Source organism: Ostrinia furnacalis, unplaced genomic scaffold (assembly GCF_004193835.3).
Source record: "Ostrinia furnacalis isolate ACB-3 unplaced genomic scaffold, ASM419383v2 OfSCF0331, whole genome shotgun sequence".
Classification (NCBI taxonomy): domain Eukaryota; kingdom Metazoa; phylum Arthropoda; class Insecta; order Lepidoptera; family Crambidae; genus Ostrinia; species Ostrinia furnacalis.
The window spans coordinates 1,570-14,032 of NW_021130570.1; the positions used below are offsets into that span (position 1 = coordinate 1,570).

The window sequence follows — 12,463 nt, forward strand, 5'->3', positions numbered from 1 at the left end:
AAACTTTTGAATCGGTTACGGTTACGGTTTCGGATATTTTTTTATTTCGGATATCCGAAAGTTTCGGTTTCGGTTACGGATATCCATAACATCCCTGGTTGCTAGTGCTACTTATAGCACTTCTCTAAAGAGCTTAGTTGTGATGTAAATAAATCAAATTATGGATGGCTATTTTGAAAATTGCTTACGACAAGAGCCTTATTTACCTGTAACATGAAATAATCATATCACAGTCACTAGTAATAGTTGGTACCAGTTCCTAACTTTAAATCATGTGTCTTGGATATTGTTATTTTCATCATCATCATTTCAGCCAAAGGACGTCCACTGCTGAACAAAGGCCTCCTCCAATGCTTTCCACGTTGATCGATTGGTAGCGGCCTGCGTCCAGCACTTCCCTGTTACCTTTATGATGTCGTCGGTCCATCTTGTGGGTGGAAGCCCCACGCTGCGTTTTCCGGTACGATATTGTTATGCTTTAGGGAAACTATTTATTTAAATTAAACTATTTAATAGTGTTGTCCAAATATCATCAGTTTTAGATCAACAATCATAAAATAAGACAAAGAGAACATTTTGTGCACTGACTTTTATTTTTAGTCCGTTTTACATTAACTGCTCATCGGCCATAACTGCCATTTTTTCTTTCATCAAACTAATTGCTACATTTGCTCGGGTATTTATTTTAATAGGGGTTTAGTTTATGCACAGATAATATGTTACTGCATACAATATTTGAAGGACATGCCTTTTTTTAGTAAATACACTTTAAAGTTCTTATTATGTGGTTTTGTTTTTGTGTATGTTGTGTGTTACGTTTCGACTTCTTTGGAGCTTTCCTGAAAAATGGCGCATTTCAATAATGAGGTCAAAGAAAACGCAAAAAAAAGATTGCAGTTATTTGAAAACTTTATTAATAATCTAGAGCATTGCTGTTTACTAATAAACTATCACAAAGTCATAATTATTGCCCGTAAAGCTATTATTACAAGTAAATATTTATATTCCTATTAAAAGCTAATACAACTATTAATAATTCTGAGTATAATTGAACACTATGTAATTAAAATGTCATATTCAGTTTGCGATGTTTTAATTACATCTATAAATTTATTAACTATTATAGGTTACATAGTATGCTAGCAAGTTATAAATCTAAAACCATGGATAAGTAATTAATGCCAAACGCTTTTGTATCTTAATCAATAACTTTAAAGTAAAAATATAGTCATTGGAACTGATATGTAATTAATTCTCATTTGTATTTAACTTTGCCTATTTATAAACTAACCTACACTGACCGTTCAGTTCTTAAAAGCTTATCTTTAAACAATTCAGAATATGAATAAAAGTTTATAATTATGACGCTCTTACATTATACATTCACGTCCATACATAAATCATAACTGACACCATCCATCTCCACGACATACATATTTATCACCTAATTAAGCTCGTCTATTTCGTGATCGAATGCATGAAACTTTAACTTTCTAATTGCTTATCAAACTAAGACAGATAACCTTCACTAATTATAAAGAAAATAAAATTTGCAACACCTTTTTACGACCTTCGCGAACATTTCTCTTTGGGTTCCAAGTGGCTGTCTCACACATTAACATGTCCTCTTCTACTTTGGCTTTGACATCAGTTACTATGTTGAATGTTTGCTTCACGTCACCCACTTTAGGTTTCGAGCCTTTCTTACCATCCTTCTTGACAGGCTCAAAATTAACTTCTTGGTTAATATTAAAGATGTTCTGAGCGGTACGATCCGTATCATTATCATTTCTTTTCTCGAGACGGATATCACTATCTTGATGAGTCAAAGAACCCCTAAAATTAACAATGACTGTTGGTTTGACCACAGTTTGAGATTCTCTGTTGCCGATCTGGCTATTGCCACTTAAAGTGTTCGACACAGGCGTAATATTATCTTGTAACGGTGTCTGAGTTTCTTCTTCTTGGTCTTCATTCTCTTTATTTTTGTTCGCGACTTTATTTTTGTTGGGCGTCGGTGGACGCTTTTGTTTCTTTGGCTTTTGAGTTGTCTTTGTAATTTTGTCTGTATCTACGAAAAGAACGATTTCCTCGGTTGTTACATTTACCACTTTTTCTTCTGTGTCGTTCAAGCTTTTGGGAAAACGGTATTTTAGAGGTAGAGTCGGCATTTCGATTCTGTCGTTTCTTCGTGGGATAAAATCCGCGTCGCTCGGCAAGTGTGGTGGTTCGTTGTCGTATCCGTACTTATCGTAGTTTTGGGACAGATTGTTGTCTTCATTTTGGTTGAAATCTTCTGGTAGTTGGGCGCGAATTCTTAACGATTCGATTACGTCACGGAATAGGGACTTTTTCTGGTGAGGAGCCGCTATTTGCTTGTCTTTGGCTGGGTGTGCGCTGCACAGTATGATCATGTACGTCACACAGATGAAGCACTGCATCTGTAGAAGGACAGTAGACTCATTTTCATATCGTAGGTGTAACAGCAAACGAATTGGAACTAAATAAGAGGGGAAAGTATTGAATGACACCGAAATAGACTTGAATGCAGTTTTGGGACAACTGGATTAACGTAAAAGTTGCTACTTTCTCATTAAAAGGAAACGAGATTTGGTTCGTTTGTGGCAATGCACGACTTTATATGCTCTTAACTCGAAAAATTCCACTATTACACTCCAGAAAATTCGATTCCTATTTGCAGCACGTACGAAACTGGTTTGATTTGCAAGTTTATTAAACTTTGCGTTTATTAACTTAAGTATTTAAATTTTATGCTGAACTTCACGGCAGATCACACTTTTTACAAACAATACTTTAAGTATTACAAATTTTATGACTTCGACCTTTTGGGAACTTACAAAAGGCAACCCATCATCTCTCTATGAACGGATTGCTATAATCAATCCCAACAAAATCCATCCATCAAAATCCGTAGATATTAAACTATATAATAAGATAGAGAATAAAATAATTGAATTTTAATTTGAATCACGCAAATCGGACATTTACAATTTTAAAGGGATCTAAGGCATTACCCATTGAATCACCTTACTTAAATATTAAGAAGAAACACTTGGGTCTTAAGATGGGACATCACTCTGGGTCTTAAAGTCAATTTCTCATTAAAAAAATGTATAGAAATGGTTTTACTTTAAAGGTTGGTTGCTCCTATGTAGCAAATATCACTTGTGAACTCATGAACAATCGCTCTCTTAGAGCGATTTCACATTTAGGCGATTTAGCAGCGAGACAGACGCGCTGCCGAAAATTTCATACTATGTGACAGATGCATGCCTTCGCATTACTAAAACGCCGCTGCCGCGCTGCTGTTGCGCTTCTACCGCCCTAATGTGAAAGCGCTCTTATAAAAAACTGGTTATTTTTGAAAAAATAAGTAAGAGATAATGTAAAATATAGCTTACCTTTGACGATGAGCTCGCGCCAGCCCGTCCTGCGCAGGAGTGCGCGCGCGCCGACGGGAGCGCGAGGGTTGACTGAACTCGCCTGAACTGCGCCAGGTGTGCTGAATCCGTTGCACTATTTTTTATTTTTCTATTTACTAGTTTAAGCACAATAATCTACTAAGAATTAAAATGCTGTTCTAATTTATTATAGTTCCACGCACAAAAGGTTGACAAAGGTGACTGAAATTTTCCGTCACTTTGTCCCAGTAACATCCGATATGTTTTCCCAAACTGGTGGTGAGGAAAAATTCGAGTATATTCCTGTCCTGTGTGAACCTGTGTCCTGAAAGAGTATTTTCCTTGCGTAATTATTTAGGATCTAGGTCTTTATTTTCTTGTGATAGCCTGCGATTATAGCCTTCTTTTGTTTTCTGAGCTCATAGGTTCCTTATACAGCTATCTAAACTACTTATAGAACCCTGATGTCAAACCTATGAGTTACGGTAGGCGTTTATCAAGGCTCAAGGTGTAGCCAACATAATAACAATGCCTCCTGCACTCACATATTGCCATCTTTCGTACCGAATTTAATTCAGATTTTTTTAAAAGTAGGTACTAGCAACCAATTTTCTGTCGAGTTTGGTGCAAGCAAAATATGGGAACGAGTAGGTAAAGGGTAGAAGACTGAGTACATATTATGTTAAAAATATGTACCAGGGTTCAATAACCAACTTATTTGCTGAAAATAAACGATTGTTGCGAGTTTTTACTTAAAACAAGAAAATTCCAAGTTCTAAACCCCTGGCTTCTACCTACAGCTTACTCGTCTAAGTCGGGAACTACGAGATTCCCACCATACGGAAATCGTTACGTTCACAAGTGAAACTAGTAATTTGAACCCTATTTCGTAATACATAATGACTACTATAACCGCAGATACAGGTGGTGGTTTTTTGCTGTAAATGGGTGTTTGCATATTCACGCATGGATGCGTGGTTATCGACTTTTTATCGAGATAGTTCCATATTGAGTTAAAGGAACTGGAAGTGTGTTTTGTGATTTTTGTGTTTATTAAAACCATTTATCGATTTATTCGTCATCACCAGCTCCACATAAAATATGGTCACAAAATAAAGTCAACATCAACTTTAACACGGCTGAACTACACTCAACATCAAATAAATCGCACCTTTCGCGACGCGAACTTTAAAGATTTTCTTCTGACACAATCATGGTGCCCCATCCTTATAAAGACACATTTTTAGGGTAAAAAGTGTAAAAACCTTTCCTTTAATGAAATGAAGTTTAGAACTAGGCTTTTAAATGGTGTCAATATTGGTGGGAAGTGGGGATGCATACGTTTGAAAATGCTTGTAGCAGTAGGTGCGATTTATTTAATGTACTCTACATCAAATAAATCTCACCTTCCGCGTACATTGTGGCAACGAAACCATAGGCTTCTGAATATCATATGTTTTCCCTAGATTCACTGAACTCAGTCACTATTATAAACACTATCGCTTTTTAAGAAAGTGGTTTTTCATAACGATATCAATACGTTAAGAAAGGCTCGGTTTTGATTTTCACTTTGGTACTAAAAATAAATGTAAGAAAACAATTTGACCCAAATGTCATCAATTTTATTGTGATGTTTTAAATAAAACATATTCCTGAAAATGCAATAGTGTCTATTCTAAACATTGCGATTCCTTCAAAAACGATCATACCAATTAATGCATTTACTTGAGTTTGCAAAATACGAGTACTTCCTCAACTATACCTATCTATCCAGTTGTTTTCAAAATTAAAGCTTAAATGCACAATATAATTGTTCTGTACTAGCCACTAAATTGTTTACCACATAATGTCATTCACATGCATCTTTGCTTGAACAATTCAAATAGGCGTTTTACTTTGATCTCTTCTCTTGGCCTGTCTAGTCTAGATGCAGTTTAGTTCTAAAAATACTAACTTATTAAAGCATAATGTATTCAAAACTATGTATATAATATCACTATTTTATATCACCAAACCGTTCAATTCATGACCACAACTCCTAGTAGTCCGGTCAAATTAGACATCAACCCTGCAAATAATTCGCATACAGCTGAAAATTGAATCACTGTATCACAGAAACGCTGACTCTTAGGAGAAAGTGTAAAGACAATTTTAATAGTTATTATTTTACATATTGTCTTACATATTTTTATGGTGTAACTTACCGTTTGGTTGAAAATCGCAAAAACCTGTATTTTTAAACTTTGATTTTTTTAGCACATATCGGATCGATGGGGACTTTTCACATTTCATTCATAATGGTGCTCCGAACATTCGTACCAATTTTTAGCTGTATGCGAATTATTGCAGGGTTCATGTCAAAAATTTGACCGGACTACTAGGAGTTGTGGTCATGAATTGAACGGTTTGGTGATATATATCTCCACTATAGTGGAGTATCTTCGAGCCTGTCCAGATGACGCGTTTTTCTCGCAAGTTTCGAATCACGCGATAGTGAGGTACTAGAGGGTGATACATTCTGTCCATATGCAGTCGCGAGTTTTGCCTAAGAATCTCAATCGTGCGATTCAAAACGCGCGAGTAAAAACCGTCATCTGGACATGGCCTTCGAGTCTTTATTGTTCATTCTTCTTAAATGTATTGTGTTCATTCCTTCTCCTCAATGACTTCTTGTCTGCAGTTTGACTTCGTAGTTATCAACATGTTTCATCATGACGTCGTATTGTAATCGTAGAGGCTCCGTACTGCTGGTCCCTGAAGCGGGCAGGACCTTGTACTCCCTCACGAGTGATGTGATGATGGTCTTCATAGACATCATCGCGTACTGGTAACCTGAAATGTAATTCATTATAGTATTAGGCCCATATTTTTTACGTCTTACAGTTCGAACATTTACCGCGAAATTGTTGTTGTTTGAAATTAAACCATGGAATACTTAATTACTTTAGGCCGATAGTTGGATTGGGCTGTTGATCAGTATGGTGGTGTATGAAAGTGCGCACATTATACCGATTCGGTATCGGCCGATTCTTCATACAAATTAGAATCGGTCCAACAAACTATCAGCCAACTAAAAGTCGGCTAAAGCATCTATTTGGCAAAATGCGTTTGTTACGGAAAGGTACATTTAGTTTTACGTGACTAAGTTCGATCAAAGTTATCTGTAGCTAGGTATCTTCAAAATCCGATGAGTAGTTTTTGCGTGAACGAACAATAACATTTATTTAATTACAGATTAGAGTACGTGTTGATCTTTTCTCTAAATTGTGTCATAGCATACTCGTATGTGTGCTTCAACAGAGATTGATAAATCAGGCGCTTACAATAATATTCCACTTTCTGATCTATACTCCGATATAAAAACCCGTTGGGCTTTGGACAGCTGAGTTTCTTCCGTCACGTCTTCTCAGCACCAGCCCATAATTGTCCAGAAGTGGTGGGCAAGCTATTTGGGAGGTATACAGGCTGATTTTATAATCAGTATCCAAATTTTTAGGAGCGACTCAGAATCAGTATTAATCGATTTACGTAAAGAAAACATTTAACAAATGATAGAAACAACTTTAAAAAATAAGATATGGACAGTGGACCCGCGAATTAGATTTTCAATAAAAAAACTTTCGCGAAAAATACTACCGTAAAAAATAATTAGGATAAAGTTGTATTTTTAAATTGTTCTATAGAGCTTATTGAAAAAAAAATTGATACTGATTGCAAAGTCCCCCTTTATAAGCGCCCTGGAAAGGGCCTAAGTACTGAATAAAAAGCCTTTGATCCTTATTCCTTACCAAGGCAGTTCCTTGATCCGTAGCTGAACGGCATATACGCAGCTGGGTGGGTCGGGGGGCTGTCGAAGAACCGCTCCGGCCTGAACTCCTCGGCGTCTTCGCCCCAGTAGCGGGGGTTGCGGTGGATCGCCCACATGTGGATCACCACGCCCACTCCGGGAATGAGTTTTGTGCCCGCAGCTGTTTAAAATGTTAAGTTAGATAGTCGTCGTCGTTTCAGCCGAAAGATGTCCACTACTGGACAAAGGCCTCCCTCAAGGATTTCCACGAAGACCGATCCTGCGCCGCTCGCATCCAAGCACCTCCCGCGACCTTCACTAAGTTAGATAGTATTATAGGTATATTGAATTTTCGGATATATCCAATTTATTCTATAACTTGTTATAGTGTTATATTGTTTATACCTAAAAGTGGTTCACTAGTTCTATCAAACGGTATCACGTTTGATAGAACTAGTGAACCACTTTTAGGATCAGTAATCAATTTTTCGATGTCTTGTTTAGTTTAGAAATAATCGAGTGAGATCACTTATCGATTCCACCCGGTATTGACGTGCATAATTTTTTAGTTGGCAAACTCAAGCGTCAACCAATCTTCAAAAACCAATCTTTTAAATTACCCCGCTCCTTCTCGACTGTTAAATTGTGCTGAACCCACTCGAAACACAAGCGTGTTTATCTTACCACGAGGGGTAAAACGGGACTTTTAAAATTGTAAAGTAAATCAGTGACAAACTAGTAACACTGCGTTACAAATGAAAAAAAAAAATTAAGTACCTGCTTTGAAATGTCGCGTTTTCTTATTAATTCCTATCGTTTAGTAAGAATACATAGATATTTTCTTCCCATCACGTCTCATATTTTTCCCTGAGGATGTGCCAAATTATGCTTAAAACTGAAAGAATCAAATATAATTTATAGAAATCTAATAAAATATACCAGATTTTTATACATCAATCGAGTTTATTTTTTATCATTTAGGTATAAAAATTTGTGCCGTGTGNTATCTGTTATTGTCTTTCTTGCATAGCATTAAGAGTAACATTTTTCTATCATAACGAAATAAACGCAACACATGACAAGACAACCCTAGCGCGACGGCCGAGCGTGCGAGCGAGAGAGGTATGCAAAGCGAGGTACATACATGAGTTTACCTTCTGTTATATTTTGTGACCAAGATTAGATGGGAAGAAAGATAAGTGGGAATGAAGAAAGTGAATTTTTAACCACATTCTAAAACTCAACTTTTCGTTTGATTTTAACATGTTGTTAACTAGCTGTTCAGCATTTTCGGCTCTATGGTTCCCTAAAAACCCTTTTACAACTGCTTTCAGTGATAACCAGGCATCGAGTTCCTTGTCAGTAAGCTTTTTGTCAAAATTTAGGTATTTCATCAATATTCGTATTTCTGGTCCCATGGTACCTTCTTTGAGTTTTGCGTCAGTTAACTTTGAAAAACCGTTTTCAAATATATAAATCCATCTCCCTCTTTATTCTTAGCCATAAAATTTTCTTTCAACATACCAAGTTTTATGTGGAGTGGTGTTTACCACAAACAAAACTTATTTGGTGCATTTTTGCAGTTGCGACGGCCACTTAGTTAAGTAGTCATGTTAGATTTTCAAATAAATATGCTCAGAGATATCGAGCTTATCGAATGGAAACGATTTTGTATGAAATAAAACAATAAAAAAGTATATCATCGAAAACCTCAACTATTCTTATACGCCTAAAGTGAGGGTAGTTTAAATAATGATTGACTTGTACCTCGAGAACTAGACGTGATGGATACCACATATGTTTGGAACTTTTTATCTACGACTAATTACCTATTAATTCCAGCTATCAGTTTAACGGGTACCAAAATCGTGTAACGCAGTGTAATTAATACATAGCACGCTTCTAAATGTTTGTCAGTTTCATTCTATTGTATGAGTCTATGATTAAATAAGGTCACGGCTAAATTGGACTGATGCGACTGCTTTTAACGTGTCCTCCGAATTATTTTTATTTCGGACAGTCAAGTTGATTCAAGCCTGTAATATCTTGACCAAAATGGGAACAAATACGCTATGTGCCTGAGAAGGAGGACCAGCGATAATCAATATGTCTGTCATATGATACTTACGGGTGACGCATTCTTTGTCTGCTTTCCTTGCCGTGATTGGTACTGGTGGGTACAGCCTGAGCGTTTCCTTTATGAAGGCCTCCAAATACTTTAGGTGAGGCAGGTCATCGGCTGTGATTGGCCTGTCCGAATCACCGAATACTTCCTGTATTCTGCAATAAAATTAGTTTCAAGCTTGTATTCGCTCTTTGATTAATTCTCGATATGATTAGTGCATAATAGTTAGTAATATTATATTTTGTTGTAATAATTTTCTTCTCCGTAAGTGGATTTTGTGAATTACTGGTTGGGTTCTTATTGGCGGTCAAGCTGTAGGTCCTGGCTACACAGGAGTTGCAGCGGTGGAAACGAGAGGTGGGAATAGTCCTGTATACGTCATCATTTCAGCCATAGGACGTCCACTGCTGAACATAGGCCTCCCCCACTTTCCATGTTGATCGATTGGTAGCGGCCTGCGTCCAGCGCTTATACGTACTCTTTATAAATCTTCTCCTGCATATCAAGGTGCTGCGACAGCATGACGGTTACGAACGAAGCCCCCACTGCTGAAGTGTCGTTACCAGCAATCAGCATCACGAGAGACTCTTCCAGCAACTCCCTGTCGGTGTAACCGTGTTCCGCGCCACCAGACGATTCGATCAGTAGGTCCAAGAATGGTTTTGGAGTATACTCTGAAAGGATAGTTAGCTACAGAAACGGATCTGATATCACTTTTCTTTTACTGCAATTTGTACAGAGTCAGCTATCATAAAATGGCTTCTGCCCTGCCTCTGCCTTTTGTTGACTTCCGCAGAATACCAGCGTCATGTTCTGGGTTCACATGCTGATCGGTTGCCATCATGGTTCACAATATGTATTATACTTATTACGTATTTTCAAAATACGTATACGCATAATTTAATGTTATGAACCGAGTATAAATTTTTCTTTCTTCTTTTTTTTAATGTAAACTAAACCACTTTACATATTTCTTGAGAAAATCATTACCTACCATAAATTTAAAAATCCCTACTAAAAAACTGATAGTCGTATAGAAAACGTAACGAAAAATATTAAAATTAATAGATAGAATTAGTTTCACAGTTGGAATGGAATGGATGGCAAAATCTTTTCTTTATCCCTTACATTATAAAAAGTCTTATTCGTAAAAAACGTATTATAATGTAAATATTTCATTGAATTAGTGCACCTACCATCGCTTATACTCGTATTATTATTTTTCTTCAGCGCAGCCCTCCTTGATTTTATTATCTGAAATCGGAAAATTCATGTTTTATATTTATTATGTAAAGAAAATTATCATTAAACGTAAGGTTCCTTTCCAAATCGCAAAACCTAAACTGAACTCGTATTTTGGTATAACAGGCTCCAATGATTATAAGAAAATTAACAATCTTGTATCTCACTTAAAATCTCTTTGAATTAATTATTCATTTGTAGACTCCAAAGGTCAGTAGCTCGCACACACGTTTATTAGTTTCATTTTTCATTAAATACATTAACATGAAAAAGTTTATATTTTTCATTGCAAGCATTAAGGTCTTTGTATTCATAATAATGTCTCTTTTATACTGTAGAATACCTAGTCATTTAATGTTTCTAACAGATTTAAGTGTGCGATTGTGGGTTGCCGACAAGGTCAGCCGTCTGTCATGTTTTCTGGCAATCAATTGAGAAATGGTGTCAGCTTTACTGACCACATCACCGCATCTAGGCACTTACTAAGAAAAAATTCAAAAGGTGGGTTTAAACTAAACAAACAAAGAACTAGAATCAGAGTACAGCATTAACTCTTGATTTTTTAGTGTAAACAAAACGTTTCAGTGTTTGTGTTACAGGAAATGTATGAATTCTAGGAATTGTATACTATTCCTAGGAAATGTATACAATTCCGAAGCTATTTAGGAAATGTATAAAATATTGCTTCAGAGATTTTTTAATAAGCACATATCCTAGGACATGTATACTTTTCCTAGGAATTTTATAGAATTCCAATATTGTATTAGGAAATGTATAAAACTAAGCGGCACAAGCGCGGTCATGTGATTTGGTGCCCCTCAGTACGCCTAAAATTTTATTTAGACAAACCACATTGACCGATAGGTACTTTTAACTCACGACTATTATTGTTTAGCCTGAAAGTTGTTTTCGCACTATTATACTTTGACTGAAAAAAATATTTGCCTATTGGCATACCTTTCTTTCGGCATCACGCATATTACGCTGAAGTATTGGAAAACCCTAAATTTAACATATCTTTTATTAAACTATTATATGTTGTGTTGAGTTGTGTAGTTTTGTGCGATTTAACGATAAGAACGACAATGGTGAAAGGTAATGGGGGCAAATTTTTTCCCTCAACGAAAAAGATGAATTTGTTATAATCTTACTTGACCACAAGGATACTGTACGAGCACGTCAGCATCGACCGCGACCTACAACATGCTAGCCGACTGGCCCATGAACACTGAACGAACGTGCACCGTAGGCACTCTACACCGACGGCACATTGGACTGGACACATTGAATTGTGTACATTATGTAAATCTTGTATATAGCAATAGCATAACAGTAATAAACCAGATATCAACAGTCCGCGTTGTGTTTAATTTCCCCCACTGAGGCCAAGAAAGCCTTAGCGCAGTCCTCCTTCCTATCAAACCTTTCTTTAAATCTAATTAAAAGGTATTGTTAGGGCTCTAGGGACTACAAACGAAGCCAGAAATATAGCTTGGTTATGAGTAACCAATACCTACTACCTATATCGCATGTGATCCTGTCTCATTCTATAATATATGGCCACCCTTAGTAGTCCAGTCATTTAAGCTTAAATTAGGTAAGAATCTCGGAATTAGAGATACCCAGCTGTAAGTCTGTAAATACTTGTATATTGACACCCTAAAAGTTGTCTCAAAACCTACATATGGTAGGGTGTAAGCATCTATTAAATTTTAAGGTCAAAGGTCACAAAAATCGGTATTTTGCGCTTTTTTTGGAAATATCTCATTTCCTATGGGTTTTTTGCTATTTGTATTTATAATCAATATTGTAGAATACTAAATTCTCTACAAATTTTGTTTAAAAAATTTTTTTATACGGTGGACCGTTTTCGAGATAGAGGGCGGA

At 36.4% G+C, this 12,463-nt stretch overlaps 2 protein-coding genes across 2 annotated transcripts; both read right to left on the minus strand.

Moving 5' to 3' along the window:
* Window positions 1-1,077: 1,077 nt before the first annotated feature.
* LOC114360975 (uncharacterized) lies at window positions 1,078-4,841 on the minus strand. The gene is made up of 3 exons (XM_028315871.1): window positions 4,829-4,841; window positions 3,423-3,523; window positions 1,078-2,441 (listed from the first exon to the last, which is right to left on the minus strand). The coding sequence occupies exons 1-3, from the start codon at window positions 4,839-4,841 to the stop codon at window positions 1,533-1,535; spliced, it is 1,023 nt and encodes a 340-aa protein (XP_028171672.1). The 3' UTR covers window positions 1,078-1,532.
* Window positions 4,842-5,103: 262 nt separating this feature from the next.
* Window positions 5,104-10,588, minus strand: LOC114360987 (cytochrome P450 4V2-like; the record flags this gene model as incomplete). Its single annotated transcript, XM_028315883.1, has 5 exons — window positions 5,104-6,254; window positions 7,211-7,390; window positions 9,338-9,489; window positions 9,813-10,008; window positions 10,531-10,588. Coding segments are annotated over 5 exons (759 nt in total), but the record flags the coding sequence as incomplete, so codon positions are not given.
* Between the last annotated feature and the right edge of the window lie 1,875 nt (window positions 10,589-12,463).